This window comes from Pseudorca crassidens, chromosome 5 (genome assembly GCF_039906515.1).
Source record: "Pseudorca crassidens isolate mPseCra1 chromosome 5, mPseCra1.hap1, whole genome shotgun sequence".
Lineage (NCBI taxonomy): Eukaryota > Metazoa > Chordata > Mammalia > Artiodactyla > Delphinidae > Pseudorca > Pseudorca crassidens.
The window spans coordinates 137,928,602-137,951,386 of NC_090300.1; the positions used below are offsets into that span (position 1 = coordinate 137,928,602).

Sequence of the window (22,785 nt, forward strand, 5' to 3'; positions counted from 1 at the left end):
GAAATGCATGTTACATGGTGTCAATTATATGTGTTTCATTAGTCCTGACAACTTTTTAGGTTATAGAAGTAGTAATCTGCTGTGTTACTGATGTAGAGGGCTGAAATAACTTGGACAGGTTTTTATTAATGTGAGAAGTGGAATTATAATTGAGGATAGTCTTTTATGTGGATTTCACCTTTTAGAACAAGTCCTAGGGAGAAGGAAATTAAACATTTCCCCCCATTATAATACTTAGAGTATTACTACACATTACATAGAAAGTCTGTCTTGTATTAGTGGAAATAAATAAGGCTTGATGATAGTTTGATAACAGTATTCTGTACAGTTTAAGATAATTTTCCCCCCAGTTTTTAGCATTCTAAAACTTTTAGCATCATTTTGGTACCTTTTACACATTACTGTTTTTGAGCAACATTAAAAGATGATTAAGACTCTAAAGCCCTGCTACACTGTATAGTTTACTATATACTATATATGCACAAATGCTATACAGTCCAATACAGTAGTCATTAAGTGAACCACTGAAAAATCAGTTCTTTAATTGCACTAGACACATTTCAAGTGCTCATTAGCTTTCACTGTAGAAAATTCTGTTGGACAGTGCTGTTCTAAAGGGTAGCTGTGATATTTTATGAGTGTTTTAATACTGATGCATAACATTTGGTGTAGTCTTTGAATATTACTGCTTTGGGGCTTTTTATTGCATATCCTGAGTTACCTTGAAAACCTGGAAATATGCTTTTTGATACAAACTCTTGAGAATCCTTAAGAGATTAAGATAATCCTGATTGATTATACTTTGAGTATATTTTTCCACATTAAAAAGTATGAATATGAAATTAATAGTCAAATTACTATTTGTTAATAAAGTTTTGACATGAACTTACAGCTCATTTGGTAAGCCTGTTGAAGAATAAATGAAGTTGTATTAGGAAAAAACTAGTTGTAATTTTATCTAAAGTAAATTTACATTAAATCCCAATGTTGATATATTAAATAAATACTATTTAAATAAATAAATAAAAATTCCTTTCAAAGTGAGATGTGAATTTAACGTATAATATTACTGAGATTTGAATGAAGTTTCATCCTGAGGATGATGATGGGGTATTTAGGTTACCTACTTACTTAATAAAGGTTAAAAGAGAAAAAAGTATGAAGATATAAAAATGTCTTCAGAAGGAAGAATTCACAGATAGGTATGTTAATTTGCTTTCCAGTTGGGAAGAAGTAATTTTATTCTAGAAAAGTTGGGAGTTTTCGGAGCCATCTTAACTACATTTTTATGGCTAATTTACAGATGGAAATTGGGGGATCGGAGCTTGGGGTGGTAATGGGTAGGTGCATTTTCCTCAGTATCTCCTCTGTGTTTTGACTTTTTAGAATAAAAACCTATTATTTTATACCTAAATACCCTAACACTTAGATTTGTAGATGGGTATGAAACCTGGAGTAATTCTGGCAAGGTTAAAGAACAGTACTTGAGATATATTTAGTGGGCTTTCAAAAATTACTTCGATGATCTTAACATCTAAGGCCAAAGGAATGTACATTTTGAACTAAGATATCTGGGTTCCCACTTAAAGTCCCAGCAGGTGATCACAATTGTAATAGAAGTGAAAAGTGAACCTACTAAGTTTTCTAGTGTTTCAATCTGGCTTTGCTTATATAGCCCCAGAAATATTCTAATTAGTGTGGATAATTTACTAAGTTGACTAAGAAATTAGGACCTTTCATAAATGAGATATGTAAGCAGTCTAATAGTTACAGAATGAATTCAGATTAATTCTGCTTTCATTTTAAGAAGGCAAATATATAGAAATCTGTACTTTCTGGTACCTTGTGGAGGAAAAATTGAGTTTTGCTAAAGGAATCTTACTAGGTGATTCAGCAAGATAACTAAGAATGATGGAGTGATTAAGGGGTTCTGAAGATAGGAAAAAGGAAGATTACTAATCTTTATGCATGAGGTATAATTATTCTCTCAAAGTCATACACCCTTCTCAACTATATAGGTCTTATTTATAAAAGAAGTATTTCATACTCAACTACACAGTCAAATTACAGGTAACCTTAGTTTAGCTTTTTAAAAAAACCTGTGTTATTTTACTGACTTCCTTGTATTTGTCACATCCATGCAGTACTTACTAGTCATTCTTTGTAAGTGAATTTAGGAATACTTCATGTCAGATAAGCGTTTTCCAAAAATGAATTTTCTTGGGTGAAATACTAGAAAATATTAATGGGTTAAGTAGTGTTAGAAGAAAAACAAGTATTAAGAATTGGTGAGTTGACAAACATCAATCAACCTAACCTCTTAATGTTAGAACCAAAAACATCAAATTTTTCTTTCTCTGGTTGAGCCCTCCACAAATTTGGCAAATACGGTATTTGCTCTAAAGATTATCCTTAAAAATTTCTTGGACATTATGATACTTCTTAAAAAGTTAAGTCCCATCTGCTTAGCTTAAGCTTTTTACAAGTAGAATATGAGCTTTGAAAAGGAGGACCTAAGACATTTCAAACGTATTTTAAGTGCTTCAATTAATTATGTACCCCACAGAAATATTTTAACTTCCACCATAAATGTACATAAACTGAAAACAAAAGATCCACTTACTTATATAGTAAATATATTCTTTGAAGAAACCGAGTTCCTAAGACCAAACTATATGAACAACTGCAAGTAGGTGAAAACATGTGCAGACAGACGAGTGAAGGAACGATCACTGATGTGATAGTGGTTTTCTGCTTATTTAAGAACCTTGCTTATTGCTTTTGAGGGTTATGCTGAGAAGTAGGGTAAAATGAAAAATGCTAATGAGTTACAAAATTAATTGTTCAAAAATTCGCATTTATTATAAATGACTGTTTTGTTAGTGAAGGCCAGAGATTAAGTTCTTCATGGAACTTTCTATGATTGTAATTTGATGTAGTAGAAAGAAGTTGGATTTTAGGTTGAGTTCAGCTGCTGCCTGATACTTTGTAATTTACCTTAAACAATCCTTGTCTGTTTTTCAAGGTTAGTTTCTTCTCCCTACTTTACAAAATTTTAATCTATAAAACTTATTTTGTTTTTGACATGAAGCAACTAAAGATATGAGCATTTTTCAGAATTTAGGGGGTCTGTTGTTATTTGAGATAATTATCTGTATTTTCTTTCTTAGCCTGTGGACATCTCTACAGCAATGAGTGAGCGGGCACTTGCTCAGAAAAGACTCAGCGAGAATGCATTTGACCTTGAAGCTATGAGCATGTTAAATCGTGCTCAGGAACGGGTATGTAGCAGTTTTAATGTCTACATGATCATTTATCTAGCAAGCTCACTTAAAGTGATTTGGGGCTTGATCATTCAGTATATGTTGTGTACTGTGGGGCAGGAGCTGTTTCTTGAGAGAATAAAAATAGAAAAAATTATCTGCCCTCATAGAATTTATAATCTAATGTATAAAAATAGCTAAGTGCCCATAATAGCCCTGTGAGGTGTATTGAGTTTCCACTTTCCATCTGAGAAGACAGGTAAAGAGTGGCTAAATGAGGCCCAAGGTCACAAAACTAGTTAAGTAGGGAACTGGGATCCAAACCCAGACAGTCTGAATCCAGAGTCTGTGCTTTTTTAACAGTGGACAGCGGCTCCATAGGCTGCTTTTCTATGGTAAATATATGGAAGCAGTAAGTACATGTTCAGAGAGAAAATAAATTGACTGACAATACCGGGTGTTCAGTAAATAGACTTTGAATGAATGACAGCTAATTCTTTAGTTATCACAGTGTTTGAACAATTTCCTATGTTTATTATTCTCTAACTATGTATCTTGAATTTATTCTCGATTTGTAACACTTCAAAGAAAGTAATTAAAAATTGAGGTTGTCAAATTAGCATGCGTTTATGAGATATGTAAGCAGGAGGGCAAGGATCCTTTGCCATATGAGTGATTTTCTATATTTTTCATGTATCCGTGTGATACTTTGAAGAATGAGTGTCAGCTGTGCTTTTTAGTTGTTAGCGATATCTCAAATTTTATCAGTGGGATCCACTGAGCAGTTACTGAATTGCTGCTTTGGAATGTTTAGGAAAACAATTTTAAAGATGTACAAATTCAGTATATTGTTTTTGAAAAGTTGAATATTTAAGTTTGTTATTAAGCCTTTTCGGGAACTAAGTAAACCATTTCATTTAGGGAATTAATACCAGTAGCACTTTAACTAGAAAAGTAATTTTACTTAATTGAGGCCTCTTCTTTTCTTCAGATTGATGCCTGGGCTCAGCTGAACTCTATTCCTGGCCAGTTCACAGGAAGTACGGGAGTACAGGTTCTGACACAAGAACAGTTGGCCAATACTGGTGCCCAGGCCTGGATTAAAAAGGTACACAACATATGCACATACAAAAGTGTCCACGTACAAAGTTAAAATTTTTAAGAAAATGTTTTATTAAAAGTGCAGAAAGAGGCCAGTGAATCTAACCAATTTCATGGTAAATTTGCTATGTGTATATATATCCTCCAGGATGGACACTGAAGATGGATCGATTGATGAGACAATGGCTAATGTATAAATATGGCTCAAGAGCCACTTAATTTATATCCTGCTGCTCCTGGGTTTTGTGGGGGTGGTTTTTTAAACTGTGTTTTGAATGCTAACAGTGTATATCAGGTGCTGTTCAGAATATTCCACAGTTCCTGTTGGACAACCAATCTAATGATTTCAAAGCAGTGGTTCTCAGATTTTTTCTCATCATGGGATACTTTATTACAGGTTTATTTTTGGTGCACTGCCCCCAAGAGCCTTCTGCCACCTGATTTTCCGTTCCTCTATTCCTGTGCCCTTCTTCCCCTCTTCCTTAGTGCCTGCGCCCTCCTGTAAGCTCCCTTGGCCCCTAGTCCTCATTCCTGTTGTGATCTCCAGCCCCAGGTCCCCATGGTTGTCAGCTGTTGGTTACAGCACGTGGTTGGGAGGCCCCAGTGTTAGTGCTGCATGTGGTGATCTTGCCAGGGGTCTGGAAAGCTGGGGGAGGATGGCTGAAGTGTTGGGTGGGCAGTGCTGAAGGGTGGGGAATCGGGTGGGACGGGGATGGCGAATACTATCTGTGGACCACCATTTAGGCCCTGGTGGCCTCTGGTGATCCACAGGTTCAATTTGAGAACCGCTGATCTCGTGAAAAAACAGGATATGTAAGACCTAAATTCAAGGGAGAGGACGGACGCCTCGTGCTGTGAAGATGTAGGTGCTCCTGGTTTCAGATTCCTCCTGCAGTGAGACGTGTGCACTCCACCTACGGCTGCCTCGTTGTTGGGGGAGTCTTAGGTGGTTACAGAGGGCTTTCTGAAGAAAATGTATTCTGGTGAAGGGAGTGGCTTGGTTGGATGGGTGATGGGGAAATTTGTTTCAGGAGTACTGGCAGCATAGCAGTGCTGAAACTGGGAGGCTGTGTGGTCTAATGGATTGGGAAGGTTTCTTTATCCTGCTGTACTCCTGACTCCTTTTGTGATTGTGGCAAGTAATTACTTGGAATTTCAGTCTGCAAGTGCCTTCTTCCTGCCTCGCAGGGTGGTGATCAGTAATGGGATGGGTACCTATAGAAAACTGCTGAGAGTGCCAGTGAGTGAGCTGAATTTCTGAAAAGTCATATTTTTTGTTGCTTTGGACCTTTTAATCTCATAACTTTTTTTTTCAATTTTGATAGCATTATCTCTGGTGATCTTCTTATTAACAAATTAATGTAAAGCATATCCTTACTTTGCCTGCCCCCCTTTTTGGGGGAGGGGGGAATAGTTGCACCAATATGTATATAGTGAGTACACAATCAAGTTGGTTAAAAAAATTACAACTTACTTAGTTTACTAGGGGTTGATGTTGGAAAAAAGATGAAAATCTAGCAAAATATTTTTAAGCTTGAATTAGTTTTGGACTAATTATATTACAGTATTTAAGATACCAAAGTGATTCATGTAGTGCTTGAAAAATGGCTTTCATCTCATTGGGAATAATTATAAATGTACATCTATTTCTTTAACAATTTTAGTTCTTTAATACTTTAGTTCTTTAATGTTGAAGTTGAGTACTCCATATTTCAGAAAGTTAGACTTGAAGTTTATGTGGGTGTTTAGCACATAATAATTAAATAGTCATGTACATTACTAGGTAGAAACTTCAGAATGTGATTCCATTGCAAAGTTGGTCTTCATTTGTACAGTGAAGTTCGGATCCATATATAATGCTACAGACTTCTAAACGTCATCGCTTTAACATAACTCTTACAAAATGATTAAATTGGTTCCCTGTAAACTTTCCCTTAATTTTTTTTGATTTCCAGTCTTGTAGACAGTTGGCAGATTTTAAATAATTTACATCATTTAAAATGTAGACATAAGTCATTTTTGATAAGTTATCACAAGAGAAAGATGTGTTCATTCATCAGACCAAATTTTTAAATAATTATAGAAGAAAGCAGTGTTTTCAGTTCCATTTGTATGTTACTGAACAATATATGCTGCTAATGTCAGTTAAGGCCAGGAACATTTTATTTATAAAAATGAGCAAAAACATGGAAAAAGTCATTAGGCAGCTAGAAATTTAACATTCATCTTCACTGTCAAGTATCACAAACTGTCTACTTGTTTCATTTAGAAAACTTTTTCAGAATGTTCATTTGGTGTTTTCTTGCCTTGCTGTAGGCCAGCACCCTCTTTTAATATTAAAGAGTACATGGAATGCCAACATTCTCCATATTCTTTTTTACTTTGCTGCAGTGTATTCTTAGATGAAAAAGTATGAGACTTTATTATTAGTAAAAAAAAATTTAAATGGTCGTTGATTTGAAAGAAGCTTTATTTTCTGGAATGAAATGATTTGGCCATGACGTGATGAATATTGTTTACTTTTGTAGTCTCATTAATTAGCTTTTTGTTGAACTGTATACACACTGGTGTAAAGATTTGAAGATATTAGAGAATGGAAACAAAATCGGAAACCTGCGTTATTGGGGATTTGTATTATACTCTGCACAGTTGCCCTTTTTTTTAGGAGTGTTTCCTGGAAAAGAGGGGCGGATGAACCTGGAAGTAAGTAAAAGTAATTTTAGGTGTGTAGCAACAAGGCAGTTGGTATCCAAGCATCAGCTAACTTTTCTCTGTCCACCAACACTGCATGGCCTGCACCAAGTAAGGAACTGAACCAGGGGTATGTTTTTACCTCCACAGCTGCCTCCTTCCATCAGAGTACCATGTTGAACTTAATGTCTAGTCACACTTCATTGGCATGTTTTCTCCCCAGCAGATAATTAAAAAGCTGGGAAAAAATAACAGTACACAGTTTTACTATGGTGTAAAAACCAAGATTTAAAAATTCAGTATTAACTTATCAGTAGAGGAGATTAATGTATACTATTTCTAGAGCTACCAAAAGTTTTGACTGCCTCTGTTGATAAGTTAATGACTTTTGCTTACATTTGCTAGAGAATGTAAATCTAGACTGTTTAATAACAAGGGGAAATAAAACATGATTTGGATATGTATGTTATAAATTTAAAAAAATGGACATAAAGATCAACAGTAGAATTCAGTGGTTTGTTACATGTACATGGATGCCCTTTAAAAAGAGGCATCACATAGTTCTTAACGTGTGAAAATAACTGTTGACCATGCTAATGTATATAGTTGTGCATCTTACGACATTAAGTGGTTTGCTGCTTTGATGGAAATTACGGTTCAGTGGGTTGGATACAAGAGAGATGACTGTTCACAGAATAACCTGTGAACTTTCACCCCTCTGTATGGAAACTTGTTTCAGGGCCAAATCCTTGTAGCTGTCTTCTTGCCCCGGTCAGTGCCAGCCCTACTATTCACAACACTGCTGCTACCGAGGCCTAGGTATGTAAACGTTTAAGGAGTTTTTTAAAAGTCTTTTTAACATCAAGTTAGGTTTTAAAAGAATTCAAAATTCAGTTTGGTATAATTACAGGGTATTTTATGTGTTATCTTTTTGCTTCATAGGGATTTTCTAAGTAAAAAATTTATACTTGATTTATGGTAGAATGGGGGGAAAAAACTTTGGATGATAACAGTATGCTTCTTCAGTGTCCAGACTATTTCTAAATGATTTCTAGGCTTTATTCATTAACTAGGTACACCTGGGACAATTAATATTATTGACTGTTTTAACATTGCCTTCTTTTTATTTTGCAAGCTAAGAAGAGATACCAGTGAACCTAAATAGTGGACGAAAACAGGAGTGTTCTAATTTTTTTTTGGAGGGGGGCACAAGGGCCACCGTAAAACCTGCTATTTGACTTATTTGACTTTGAAAATACTGTTATGTTTATGTGAAAATAATTAGAACATACACACTACAGTATGTATATAAGTATAGAAGCATTTAATTTCTGTAACTATAACAGATCTAGAAGTAAAATAAGCTTTCTTTCTTTAAAAAGTTGCACTGAGTTTGTAGTCAAATTCTAACTATAAAATGGGGATATTTTACCTTTCTTTCTTTGGATAGGATCAGTTCTTAAGAGCAGCCCCAGTAACTGGAGGAATGGGAGCCGTTTTGATGAGAAAAATGGGCTGGAAAGAAGGAGAAGGATTAGGAAAAAACAAAGAAGGAAATAAGGAACCTATTCTAGTTGATTTTAAGACAGATCGAAAAGGTAAGTTTTTTTAGAATGTTTATTATACCTCCTCTAACATTTAGGATTTCATTACTATAATAAATTCTTCTGATGCCAGTGATCCTGAACTGGAGGCACTTCTTACAGTATATATAGCTTTTTGTTAGGAAAAAAATGTTTAACCCATTTTCAGAAGCTTTATATATAGATGGAGACACTAATTTGAGCATAAAAGGCGACAACCTTTGTTATGTGCAATATATGATTAAGTTTTTAATTAGATTTCATATTTAGATAGAATTTCCATTTTGTTTTCTCTTGACAGGGAACATGTGCTTGTTTTTGTTTCTAGGATTTATTTTTTCTTTCAAAGATCTTTATCCCACATATTCTCATTTTCCTATTAGAGAGTTCTGTTTAGTCTTCACTTTCTAAACCCCTTTTGCACATCCCTTTTTTCAAGCTCAGTAATTGAGTTCTGTTGGGTTGGGACTGGAGAGTAGACCCACTGCTGACAGCAGTATTACCTCTTCACATTGCATTTCTTCCCTTGGAATAATGTCTATTGTAGAATCACATGGGGCTGCCAGCTAAATGTGATTTCAATAGCTTGTTTAAAGCTGATTTTTAAAAACTGGAAAATTTAAAACTAATTTATTTTCCTTATCTTTGTAATCAGAAAGTTAAGTTGAAGTTAATTCAGTTAAATTACTGTCCTAATGAATTTGGAAACCAACTAGCTCTGACCAAATTATGTATTTTAAAAAATGTTTTGTATCAGAATTTCTACATTGTCATCTACCAAGAACAGTATGTTGCCATTTTATTCCAAATTGGAGAGAATTTATTGTAATAGTGATACTCGGAAATAACACAATCATCCACTAATGCAGCATTAATGCAAACTTTAAATTAGAAAACGACATTGTACTTATTGTCACATTGACATTATACTGCTTATACAAGTTGCATAGATTCTGTGTGTCATAAAAGGTGGTTTATGAGAAGACAACATCTGTGGGTGCATTGCATAATTCCAGGGAATAGTTCCTTTGGAATTGTGCAGTGTGGCCTGGGTTTGGGAAAGCATAGTGGCAGAATTGGCAAAGAACTGGTTGAAAAATTCCCCCTAGGATTTAAATGGAAAGCATTGATTTTAGTTAGGAACGTAGCTAAATAAACCCCTTTTGGAAAGTGAGGCTGAGGCTGTTGGTCTTTTGAGTACATCTCATGTTTGAAGTCAGAAAGGGCTTGTTAGCTGGAAAAAGAAATGGACCCATTTATCCATGAGAGCCTTTCTCACTTTTTTTTTGGCCTAAAATCCTCGACTTCTGGGGAACATACTTAAACTGAGCATCATTTTTCAAGGGATGAGAAACCTTTAGAAATCATTTGCAAAGAGCCACTACTTTTTAAACTTAGGAAGAAACAGATCTGGAGTTGTTGATAATTATAGCAATTTATGTATTCACATTAACTTTTCTGAAAATTTTAATTTTGTACAATTTCCAGTACTAAGATAAATGAAGACAATGTATAGATTTACGTATTGAAACAACAAAATAGAAGTCAAGATCAAGGGTAGTGGGTGGGTGTTGACTTCTATTTGAGGGCCTGGATTGAGGTTCAGTTTCCTATAGAGGGAGTAGTTGTTTTGCTATATTGTAATTTTAATGCTTTGAAATTTATTCAGTGATCATTGTTTTTTTTTAAGGTCTTGTTGCAGTAGGAGAAAGAGCACAAAAGAGGTCTGGAAACTTCTCTGCCGCAATGAAAGATCTGTCAGGTGAGAGTACAGTTTTGAATTTCTTCTTGTTCCACCTTCCCCTTGAATTCAAGTTTGTTGCCTCAGATGTGGAGATAATTATAACTGGTTATTTTTTTCTCTGCAGGCAAACATCCTGTGTCTGCCTTGATGGAAATCTGTAATAAGAGAAGGTGGCAACCACCTGAATTTCTCTTGGTCCATGATAGTGGCCCTGATCATCGCAAACATTTTCTCTTTAGGGTAAATATGAATTTCTGCATTAATTGTATACATTTGTTAATTTGATAACTTGATGTTAGAGGGTGAGGGATAAGCATTATATGATCACAGGATTAATGTATTGTTTGTGGGTTGGGAGTGTATATATGTGTATATGCTTTAATGTGACCTGTTAATATCCTATTATTTTTTAAATGTTGGCGGGAAAGATGTGGGCAAAATCTGGTGAACAATTTGTTGACCTTTTCTAGTGGAATGTGGGGAACTAATTGTTTTTATCAGGCTTCCCTCCCGCCGTGCCCCCCCCCCGCCCCCCGCGCTTCAATTTGGAGACCTGCTCTTAATTTGCAGTCAAGTCCCTTTTCCCAAATGATTTGCTTCTTTTAGGGTTGAGATTTATTTGACTTACATGGTATGGGTTTTATATTTTTGTAAATTATCTTTCTAGCATTTAGTGAAAAAATTACAAAGCTAATAGATATTAAAGTTTGATGCTGTTCTTATTGTATGTTTTTCTTGAATAGGTATTGAGAAATGGAAGCCCTTACCAGCCCAATTGTATGTTTTTCTTGAATAGGTATTGATAAATGGAAGCGCTTACCAGCCCAGCTTTGCCAGCCCTAATAAGAAGCATGCTAAAGCCACAGCAGCTACTGTGGTTCTTCAAGCAATGGGCCTTGTACCAAAGGACCTCATGGCTAATGCCACTTGCTTCAGGAGTGCCTCACGTAGATAGATTGAGGTTTTATATTAATCATTTCAGATAATTTTACTCTGCATCAAAATGTATTTCCTCTTTAATGTTGTAAATATTTGGCAATTTAAGACATTGTGTAAAAAGCAATCTGTACAAACATCTCCAGGCTTTGATTTTTGTACCATGGAAATTGTATTTAACCATACAAGGTTTTGGTATGTTTATATTGTTTACCTTAGTGATGTATTTGTTTAAGTGGCTAACATCCAAACGATTGTTTGAAGGCATCCGTAATCTTCAGTGTGGAATGTTAAATAACGCTTTTATACTGTATTTTGTACTATGATGTCAACTCCCCTTACTTATGGCTAGGCTGCTGTAACACTTGCCTGTAGTCAGTGAAGGGCTGTGCACCTTGTACTAGTTCACAATGGGTTCTGCTGGACAGATACTGGGCCAGTGTTATTGAGGTAATCAAGCAAGATCTGTTCCACAGGGCTAACGCCACTGTATCCCCTTTAAATTTTGTAGAGGTTATAAAAAAAAGAAAGTGGTATGTTGTGTGATGGTCAGCACTAAGTCCTGCGTTTCTGTCAAAAGCCACTTGGGCCATGAATGAGAAGGGAGTTAAAATGAAGTCTGACTAGAATTTTACTGCAGAGGCCAAGTACATTTAGTATGGCATTGAGTTGTGATATAGTTTTACTTTGATGTGCATTTTGAATTTCAGCTACACCTAGATAGACGTAAAATGATAATTAAAATGCTGTAACCAACTTATCTAATAAAATCGGCACCCAGCCACTATTTTGTTGACTATGAGAAAGTTTAAGTTTATGTTAATTTTTAGGGTCTGATAGAATATTTCATGTGTATTACAGTGGTATTCATATGCTCTGTCTCTAAACTTTATTTTCAAAAGCTTAAGGCCCAAATATAAACTTCTCTGGAATAAATGTGGTGGTTTATTTTCTGGATTACAAAGTGAACACATACTTCTTCACTACTGTTACTTCTTCACCCAATGCTTTTGATTTCTAAGCACTTTTATTTAAGAAAATTTGAATTATATATGTATATATACACACACATACACAAATACCTACAAGAACATATTAAATACTACTTTGTCATGACAGCTGAGCATACTTTACAACTCTTAATCCTATTCTATATGGAATACAAAATACCCTCATCTGAGTTAACATGCATTAAAACAAGTAATATGTATGGAGAATAGAGGAATTGTAAACAGGTAGGAAAACAACTAAGGTGGAAGCGTCAACAATCAGCTCAGTAGATACTGTCTACATTTGTTTTCTACCTTTATAACTAGAACTTGCTAATAATCCTAAGGAACTTGTTAAAGATAGTTTTGCCCTGATGCTGTTAGTCACAATGGCATGAGATAATTGATACTAAGCCTCAACTTCCATTTGCAAGGAAACGCTCAGTTTTCTACCCAATTTATAATTAGGTTAATGGATCTAGAATTTTCATTCAAGGTTTTTGAAGTTTTTTTTTTTTTTTTTTTGCGGTACGCGGGCCCCTCACTGTTGTGGCCTCTCCCGTTGCGGAGCACAGGCTCTGGACGGGCAGGCTCAGCGGCCACGGCCCACGGGTCCAGCCGCTCCGTGGCATGTGGGATCTTCCCGGACCGGGGCACGAACCCGTGTCCCCTGCATCGGCAGGCGGACGCTCAACCACTGCGCCACCAAGGAAGCCTGGTTTTTGAAGTTTTTAAAAAGTTTATCTTCATATCTGAATATTTAATCAAAAAAGTAAAAACAAATGTTGATTTTGAAACCTTAATCCTATTTACTGCTTAGTGCATGTAATGAAAGTATTGTAAAAGGTTAATGTTTGTAAACATTTGAGTATTTTTAAAGCTATATTCCTTTAAACTTCCAAAGTGAACTTTAAAGCCAAAGATACAAGTATCTTGAATTTCCTTGCTAGAAGGCTTTTTTCCTCAAAGATTCCTTTTAGGCTTACTTTGGTGTTCAGGATCTCCAATTATAAATGTAGTCACTCATTGCCACATGCCGTAAAGATGATTTCCCCAGTATCGGTGTTTGACTAAGGTGGTCCAGAGTTTTAGGGTGCAATCCACAGTTGGCAAGCTCCTCATGAACAGCCTCCTGTGGAAATATGTATGCAAGTCAGTAAAAAGCACTGTCAGAGTCCTTGAGCACTGATGAGTTTTTAAAATTACCATGGGCTCTTTGACAAATAGATGCCTTATTCAGTAAGGGCAAATTCATTGTTATCATTATCAATAGAAGCTCATCCTAAGAATTTCTGCATAATGACAGCATCCAAAACTAATAATTTTGGTTATTTTTATAAGTCTGGCAAACGGATAAAAATAGTTTTAAAGGTCTCATTACCTCTAAGTAAAAAGCTATATGTCCAAAATTAAAGGCAGATATGTTGTAAAGCAGCTACTTCAGTTTTATTAAAGTGTGGATACATATCTAGAAACTGCTGGATCACATGAAACAAGCAGCTCATCCCTCCCCGAATCTAAGAAAAAGTTCTATAGAAAAAAAGGCCTATGCAGCTAAATAAACACCCATAATTATTTATTTACCCCCACCCCCACAGTAAGCAAGCAGGCACTGTTAGGTTCTGGATCTGAGAGAACAATGAAAACTTGCCTTTTGTTTGGGAAGTTCTTTAGTCAGTGTTGAATACAACAGCCTGAATTCATAAAATTTACCTCACACACAAAAATACTTTATAGTCATTATCCCTTCCCTCTTAGTAATTGTAATTGATAATATTAAGCAGTACAGTTTAATAACTTGAAACACCAGTTTGGCTCATCATAAATGACTGACTTCATCCATTTAGTTTGAGAAAACTGCAACTAAATGTGTTTACCAACTGTCTACTTACCTTATCCAGTACTTTATCCTTTGGTGGGCAGATATTAAATACAGCAGTTGGCTCATGTGTATACAGTCCTGCAGAAAATGACCCACTCTGTGAAGATCTGAGTAGCATAGTCATTGAATGTAGAGAATGAGGCATGATAGGACCTGTAATCTCCAAACTAAATTGATCTCTGTATCCAGAAGGAGCTTGTGTCTTCACGTTTACACTTCGCGCCTTCAAAAATAATTTAAAGAAAATTATGGTCATCTCTCAAGCTTTTGTCCCTAACTAAAAATGTGATCAATAACTTCTCATTTGGGTATTCCTCTCTTTAACAGTTAAGGAACAAAAGTAGTTCATAAGACATCAAAAGAATGTTACATGAGTAAAAAATGTTCAGTAATTCTGTTTCCAGCATCCTCTCCTCCAAGTTATGAGGCTGTCAATTTAAGTATTAGTTCTAGAGAATGTAACTTTAATATGGTATCCTTTCTGATTAATGCACTTTCAATGCATAATATTAGGAAAATAAAAATTAGATTCTGTTGCTATTACCTTCAGCATATGTAACACATGAAAATTACATGTGTAATTCTTCAACAATATGGATATATAGTTATTCTTTTCACTTATCCATGATCCAGTTTTTGAGACCACCTATAATTTAACATAACATTCTTGGCTCTATTCTTTCACTGGTTATGAAAGACAAACTTTAAGAAAGCAACTTTTCCTTATGGCAATAATTCAAATATAACTTTTCATATAATTCCTTTGATAATAACTTTATATCAAGGAATTTTTTTACTGGGAGGAAAGAAAAAGAAAATACGCACCATGTAAAAATGTCAGGAGTTACTAAAATACAGAATTTATCGTATCAAAAAAGGAAAAATATGTCTTTAAAAGCTAGGTTATGAGGATCAGTGTAGAATTTCTTTTTTTTTTTTTTATTACCTTAAGCATTTGCATTGTGGCGCCTCGGAAAGCTATAGGTGATAAGAGGGTTGGTGGAAGTCCTGCCTGGGGACCTGAGGTAGCAATTAAACTCTTACAGTTGATCAAAAAATTTAGCAATGTAAAGGTATTCGTTCCCTTCACCAACACAACAGACTCGGGTCTGTGATCCATTTGTACTTCATGTATCTCTTTATGCCTGGACATGACAATCAAGGAAACTGCAAATGCAAATCCCATACCAAAAGGAACAGCAGTTATCTTAATCCTGAATCACCTGGAACCCTCTTCCCCCACTCCAAACTGGAAATGCTCTTGCTAATCCTCTTCACTGCAATTATAAGGCATCTGAATGATCAAAATGATTTTTTTGACCATCTGAATTAGCTAGAAATTGATACCTAACAAAAACTGATTTCTCCTCTAGTCAAAAATATGTTCCAGTTCCCTCACAAACTTAACCAAAATAGAATATTTTCACTTAAAAAAGTTTAATAATTGTTCATGGCTTTTTGGTACTTAGGGGTTTTTTAATGTCATGATGGAGTATCAGTTTTAATATCTTAAAGATAGTTTAAGTTTATAGTTAAATAAAACTGTCAGTCAGTATTACATTGCTCAAGGGAATTCCCCGGCGGTCCAGTGGTTAGGAATCTGCGCTTCCACTTCAGGGGGCAACTGGTCGGGGAACTAAGATCCCGCATGCTGTGTGGCACGGCCAAAAAAAAAAAAAAAAAATTACATTGCTAACTTAATTCAATGAAAATAAATTCTAGTTAACAGCAACTGAAAGGATACAGCTTGATAGAAAGTACATCTGGTTTTTTAATTTTATCTTGCACACCCATCTCTTCCAGCCAGGAAAAACTTTCTTCTTCATCCTCATCGCTGACTGCTTGCTCCCTAGGAAATTGCTATAGTTAGTCAGGGTTCCCATTTCCTAAAGCTATTTCCTCTACACTGAATCCATAAGTCACCAGATGATGTAAAAGGTTATTTTAATCACATACTCCCCATGTCCCAAGCTTGTTCCAGACGCTTTCCTCTTCTCATGGCCACTTTCTTTTATTAAAGGCAAAGAAAATTCAATACCTACATGAGAAAAGAAAAATGTAACTATGTTTTCTTTAATATAATCTGAAGGAATTAAACAGGCGTGCCCGACTTGTAGAGAGTATATTTGAAAATGAGTTTTTACTCCTGATGTATTAAAGCAGTACTTTTCATGCTTTCTTGACGGCAGCTCACAACACACATATGTCCTTGAAACAAATGGTTCAGGACAATACATAGTCTCACTACATGTGGTACTCTTTCATCAAGTATATACTACTCTATTTCATTTTTTTATAAGGTGCTGAATGAGTCCACTGAATAGATTTCATGACCCACTAATGAGTTGAGCCTCTTTAAAGATCATGTTATCAAAAGGGGGTAGATAATTTGTATTATAAAAGAATTTCTATAGGAGTATATTCAGATTGGGACATTCCAGCTTGATATATGTTTAGAGATCAGAGAAGGGAACACAACTTAAAGCTATGTATAATGGACAGCTTAATTAAACGCTGGAAAAAAAATTAAAAAATGAATAAAATAATTCTTAAAACAATTAGATAAAACTGGTAGAAGATAATTCAACTGCTAAAAGACAGTTCAAATTTTAGCTTTTAAGGAGTGTTTACTATATAGTGTGGTATTCTCACTTTAAACCTATAGTTTTACCTTCGTTTTTCATAGCTTCTCTTATACCTCTAGTTGTAGGAGACATGAGAGCCGTGATTACATCATCTCCTGCTAATCCCGCTGCACGGAAAAGGATAGTAAACTGATAGGTACAAACGTAGAAATAGGGGCAAAGTTTTGTCTTCAGCAGATTATACAGAGAAGTAAAGCTCACACACCTATGAAGAAAAACATTTTTCTTTAGGCATTGTTAAAACTAACTCAACATCTAAAATAGTTTTTGTATAATTTAATTTGATACTCACCTGATTTAAAACACAAATATTACAGATAATGGTCTGAATTTTTGCCATGACATAGAACTTGGCTTTTTAAAGGACTGAAATTGGTCACAGGACTCACTGATGACTTCTAAATACTTTAACGAACAGTGTTTACCATTTAAACACTAGCCATTTTGTCTTTAAACAAAACTTAATTGATAACTGGTTGCTGACTTTTGTTTTTTAAATAAATTTATTTTATTTTATTTATTTTTGGCTGTGTTGGGTCTTTGTTGCTGCACACGGGCTTTTCTCTGGTTGCAGCAAGCGGGGGGCTACTCTTTGTTGCGGTGCGTGGGCTTCTCATTGCAGTGGCTTCTCTTGTTGCGGAGCACGGGGGCTCTAGGTGTGCGGGCTTTGGTAGCTGCGGCACGCGGGCTTCAGTAGTTGCGGCCTGCCGGCTTAGTTGCTCCGCGGCATGTGGGATCGTCCCGGACCAGGGCTCGAACCCGTGTCCCCTGCATTGGCAGGCGGATTCTTAACCACTTCGCTACCAGGGAAGCCCTGGTTGCTGACTTTTTTAAAGCTTTTTTTTTTTTTGCGGTATGCGGGCCTCTCACTGTTGTGGCCTCTCCCATTGCAGAGCACAGGCTCCGGACGCGCAGGCTCAGCGGCCATGGCTCACGGGCCCAGCCGCTCCGCGGCATGTGGGATCTTCCCAGACCGGGGCACGAACCCGTGTCCCCTGCATCGGCAGGCGGACTCTCAACCACTGCACCCCCAGGGAAGCCCTGGTTGCTGACTTTTAATAAGTACCTTCCACTGATGGGAAGGGAAGCAGCTACTGGCAAAAAGTATAACAACGTTAAAGAATTAGGTCTCTATATATTTATCAAACACTTATATATATATTCCACAACTACGTAAAGAGTGAACAAGAGCTGGGAATTCCCTCCCCATCTGGTGGTTAGTACTCTGCGCTTCCACTGCAGGGAGCATGGGTTCGATCCCTTTGGTCAGGGAACTAAGATCCCACAAGCCGTGCAGTGTGGCCAAAAAAAAATTAAAATTAAAAAAAAGAGTGAATAAGAGCTAAAAAAAATAAACAATTAACATTTTTTTTCTTTTTGGCTGCACCACGCAGCATGTGGGATCTTAGTTCCCTGACCAGGATTGAACCTGGGCCACAGCAGTGAAAGCGCCAAGTCCCAACCACTGGACCGCCAGGGAATTACCCAAAAGTAAACAATTTAAATGTTAGTTATTACAGTTTAAATAAAATAATTCAGAAGGACACAGAAATCCATCTACTACTGCTCATCTCCACATCATAAATAAAATAAGGAGACAATACTGCGAAAAGGGGTTGCACAAATTTTTACTAATCTTACCAGTCACTCATTAAAATGTGTTGCAGGGTTTCATCATTTGACCAAGGGTTTGTCTTTCCAGCCATTTTTCTGTCAGCTCCAATACGAGGGAACAATGGTAGCCAAGACAAGGCAGGGTGGAGCCAATAGATAAGGCTCTGCTGGAAGGCACAACGGAGCTCAGTGGAGAGTTTGGGATCCTAAAATACAAAGATGATATTGGACAGTTCTTGCCCCAGTAGAAGTACAGAATTTAATTAAAAAGACACTGAATATACCAAACACTTATTCTCAGGATCTTTACTGCTTCCTGTAAGAAAGTGTTAATAACTGTTACAGGGGCTAAAATGTAGTTTATTATTGTTTGGGAAAACCTTCCTTCCCAGCCATTAGTCTGTTAAACCACATACCAGAAGGGATGCTTAGACGCAGATGGGAATATTCGCCTGTCTCTACCATCCTTGAGAACAGTGACTATCACTCTTTATCACCAGGGCGGGTGGTGGTGGTGGGGAGTGGCGGCTGTGGCGGTGGTAGGTGGGTGGCTGGATGTGTGTGTGTGCGCGTGCGTGTGTGTAACACTATATTCAACCCCCTCCCCTCATAGCACTGTTTCAAAAGTAGCCAATAAAAACCGATAATCCCAATCACAAATCATATGGATCTATTTATCAAAAAAGATGTACCAAGGCCTCTTTCAGGTAATCTCTTTTAACCTAGTTTGAGTTGAGCTGCTTGAAAGTAATGCAATTACATTTCTCTAAAACCTTTCTAGCACTCATTAACTCTTGTAAATTTACAACAGACCATCACCCAGGTGGTAAGAATTAGTGCATTTAAAAAATACAGTATACATTATGTGAGAAAACCAGTAAAATAACCGATCTGTCTTTGCAATCCTACTCCTCAATTGCTTTTCATTTTCTTATGTTTTCTTTCTCAAAAGGCCTTAGAAAAGGATAGTGTAGTTCAAACAATTCCTGCCTGCAGCAGTGACTAATTCTCAGAACAGGTCTATAAATTTAACAGGCAGTTACTAAATCTGATTTAAAAAACAGTATGAAAGCAGCATTTGGGAAACAAAAAATTTCCCAAGTCTCTGTGTCTTTAAATGTCAAAAGAAAAACTTAATGGAAGGAAATATCTCTGATATTTTGCAGAGAAGAACATTTTACACTTAATTTGTTACTTTTAAGCATAGCTATTTTCTTACAGAATTACCTGTATACTTTGAGGCAAAGTAACTTCTGTTGCCCTACAATGCTGGATGACACCTTGAGCCTCTTCCTGTGCTTTCAAATGATCTGCCCAGGTAAAGGGTTGAGAAGAGGCGAAAAGGAGTCGAGTTTTAATACTCCAGTCCACAGGTAACTCAGTACTTTCTGAGGACGGAATATCAGATTCGGAGAATGATACATGAGGAGTCTTTCAGAAAACAAAGAACACAAAAATTAGTAGAGTACCATGGAAAAAACCCCTTCAATCTATAGAATTCATCAACTAACATACTCATGACCACTGAAATTTCAAAATGTTATGAACGGTACAATAAATAACACTGAACATATACTACACACTGTGAAAGAGTCTGGAAAGAGCCACACTAAACCATTAACAGTGATGTTATCTCTGGAAAGTGGGAATTTCTTGTTGAGGCTGGTGGAAGGGCAGGTTTCACTTTTTAGTTTATTATAGTTCTATATAGTTTAGTTACAAGAGACGTACTATTTTCACGATCATGATTTAAAAACATCTACTATTGATACTGCTATCAAAGCAGAAATCTTCCAAGTATTTTTTAAAAAGCACTTTTTAAGCCTCTAAAACTCTGGAACCAGGTCTAAGTTGCTCTTGCAGGTAACTTAGGTTGGGTTCTTAGAGGCCATATTTAAGAAGCATTTGCCGACCTCAAAAATTCCTCCCCAACTGTTTTGCTGTCAAGTCAGTATTCTCCACGTTACAATAATTCTTCTAGATGACATTATTAAAAAATAACGGGGAAGAGGGAACTATTTCCAAGAGACCCAAAGGCCATTTATTTGCAAGGAAGGGAGACTGGGTCTTGGGAACTCTTCTAGCCTGCTCCCATTAGGACAATCTATGCATTTGTTAAACTATCACGAAAGAAGCAGCTGAGGAATGGAATCAAGAAGCGTTTCTGTGTGTATGGTGGTGGTAGGGAGGTTCAGTGATATACCACAACCTGTGGAACTAATTTGGGGATTTGGTTTGAAGATGCAGTGAAGGATTAAGTTCAAAAAGCAGCTGAGCCTGGAGGCACTGGCTCTGAGTGATGAGCTGGAGTTGTCACTACCTACAGAAGAGCGTGAGAACTGTTGGGGGCAGAAAGAAAACCCACATCTACGCCTGCTTTGGCACTGGTGCCATTATAAACATTACCACAACATAAAAGTCCTTTACCAAGGCTGACGCCTGCCATCTTTTCAACCCTGGTAGAGATGATCACTTGGGGCTCTCTGTGAAACTATTTTCCAAGTAAAACACTTCTGAGAAGTATACACTTATGTTATAAGAATATACACTCTAATGACATTTAAAAAGTATTACCTGGGGTAATTCAGTAATGGCTGTTCTTTCAGGAATCTTCTCTTCCCAGAGCAAATCATTTTCTCGATTAGAATCTAAAAACTGAGGTTAAAAAATGGTCCTTTTAAATTATAAATGATGCTGGAGTTCGCTTTAAACATGTAGACCTTCACCTGGCATACAAGTTTCTCAGCAAGTGCAGGAATTCACGTGAGCGCAAATCAGTATAACAGAGGATTTCACTTGTTTTGTGCCTGAACTTTACTATCAAAATGGACCAAGAAAAGGGCAGGTGATTTGCGCAACTAAGAACTCAGTAATCAATAATCTCAGTTCAAAAGATCCAAAAGGTTGTGGGGTAAGACAAATACTAGTAAATTCTGACCCCATCAATACTCAACATTCCCCCAACCCCAGAACAATTTTGAGCGTGTGAGAAGGCAGGCACTGAATCACGCAGGAAAGAGGGTCCTGTAACCTTCCCATCAAACGGTGGCCTTCCAGGAGTAGTGCCAGGATTACTCGAAGCTCTCTTCCCACTGATCTCCAACCCCCCACCAGACGGCTGCAGCCCAAACTCCCCCGCCGCGCGCAGGGCGGGGCGGCGGGGTCCACTCCTCAGGATGGGAAGGCCCCGCAAGTCCCGCGGCAGCTTGTGAAGCGCACTTCACGCCGCCCCGACCTCGCAGGGCAGCCACCCCCAGGGCTCGGGGCCCCCTGAGGCCGCGGGCGGCTTCGGCTTCGCGCCCATTTCGCTCCTGGAACGCAAGAACCCGCCATCTCTACTTCACAGCCGAATCGACCCACGAACTACGAGAGCCCCTCGGCTCCCAGGCACGAAGACACTCACCGGGCCCGGCGCCTCCTGCTGGCCGCGGGACGGCACGCTGGGAGGCTCGGCGGCGGCCCGCGGCCGGTTGTCCAGGCGGGCGAAGGGGTTCCTTCGGGACACGGCCGGGCCGCCGCCGCCTCTGCCCGCTGCCGGGAAAGGGCGGAGGGGCAGCCCGGCCGTCAGGGCGGCGCGGCGGGTCGCCGGCTCGGGCCGCTCCTCGGTCGGAGAGGCGGCCCCAAGGCTCCGGCCCCTTTTCCGTCGGAGCCGCAATGTCTCTGGCGGCCTTTTGAAACTGGGCGAGTAGCCGGGCACCGACAGTGCCATCACGCGCCTCGCAGGCCGAGGACCCGACCCGCAGCAACCCCTGGCGCTTCCCGCGCGCCGCGGCCCCGCCCCGACGTAGCCCCGCCCTCGCGGCGTCTCTCGGCGCGTGTGCCGTACGGCGCTCGCGAGGCCCCGCCCCCGGCTGTGTTCCTCTGAGGCCGAGGGCACGAGAGGGCCTTGGGCCTCGCCGGACGCCGCGTTGGCGGTCTGGTTGGGTCCTCGGCTGTAGTCGGGTCGCCGGGTGCTAGGTGGCTGGGAAGCACGCGGTCCTGCGCACCGGAATAGATGAGCGCTGTTCAAATCCGCAGCAGGGTGTGATGAGCCCCAGGCACGGCGCCAGGATGAAAACGAAACGTCACACTTGAGCTGCCCCTTCGATAAGCTTCCAGAGCGCAGCGGCGACGTCCAGAGCTGGAGGGAGGCCTGGGCCTCCTTCCCCTTCCCCCGAAACAGAGAGCCCCAACAGGAAATCAGCACGCCGGCTACGCAAGAGCAGTCTCCCGCCCCGCTTCCCAAGCATCGGCACTGCAGCCTTCCACGCAAACACTGCAGTGGTCACGGACGAGTTACCGTGATGCTCCCGTTCGATCCTGAGGAAACCCTGGAGTGAATGAATATTTGAAAAAAA

At 38.3% G+C, this 22,785-nt stretch overlaps 2 protein-coding genes across 5 annotated transcripts in view; one reads left to right on the plus strand and one right to left on the minus strand.

The window, feature by feature from the left end:
* The window catches only part of SON (SON DNA and RNA binding protein), a 30,411-nt gene extending 18,956 nt beyond the window's left edge, over positions 1-11,455 (plus strand). Inside the window, exons 7-12 of one of the 3 annotated variants that reach the window (XM_067739391.1) lie at positions 3,171-3,281; positions 4,255-4,371; positions 8,506-8,653; positions 10,329-10,400; positions 10,507-10,622; positions 11,179-11,455. In XM_067739391.1, the coding sequence (XP_067595492.1) occupies positions 3,171-3,281; positions 4,255-4,371; positions 8,506-8,653; positions 10,329-10,400; positions 10,507-10,622; positions 11,179-11,337 (723 nt within the window). In that variant the 3' untranslated portion in view covers positions 11,338-11,455. Of the gene's footprint in view, positions 1-3,170; positions 3,282-4,254; positions 4,372-7,794; positions 7,875-8,505; positions 8,654-10,328; positions 10,401-10,506; positions 10,623-11,125 lie in introns of those variants that run through there. The other 2 variants (XM_067739392.1, XM_067739393.1) reach the window with 2 other exon arrangements.
* Positions 5,052-22,663, minus strand: DONSON (DNA replication fork stabilization factor DONSON). 2 transcript variants are annotated; one of them, XM_067739401.1, is made up of 11 exons: positions 21,852-22,663; positions 21,023-21,103; positions 19,676-19,879; positions 18,476-18,654; positions 16,861-17,039; positions 16,146-16,227; positions 15,934-16,038; positions 15,136-15,334; positions 14,200-14,412; positions 13,294-13,439; positions 5,052-7,293 (listed from the first exon to the last, which is right to left on the minus strand). In XM_067739401.1, exons 1-10 carry the CDS (start codon positions 22,155-22,157, stop codon positions 13,302-13,304), a joined length of 1,686 nt encoding a protein of 561 aa, XP_067595502.1. In that variant the 5' UTR covers positions 22,158-22,663; the 3' UTR covers positions 5,052-7,293; positions 13,294-13,301. The 2 variants fall into 2 exon arrangements, with proteins under 2 accessions (XP_067595502.1, XP_067595501.1); XM_067739400.1 differs by lacking the exon at positions 5,052-7,293 and having other exon boundaries at positions 12,327-13,439.
* Positions 22,664-22,785: the final 122 nt, after the last annotated feature.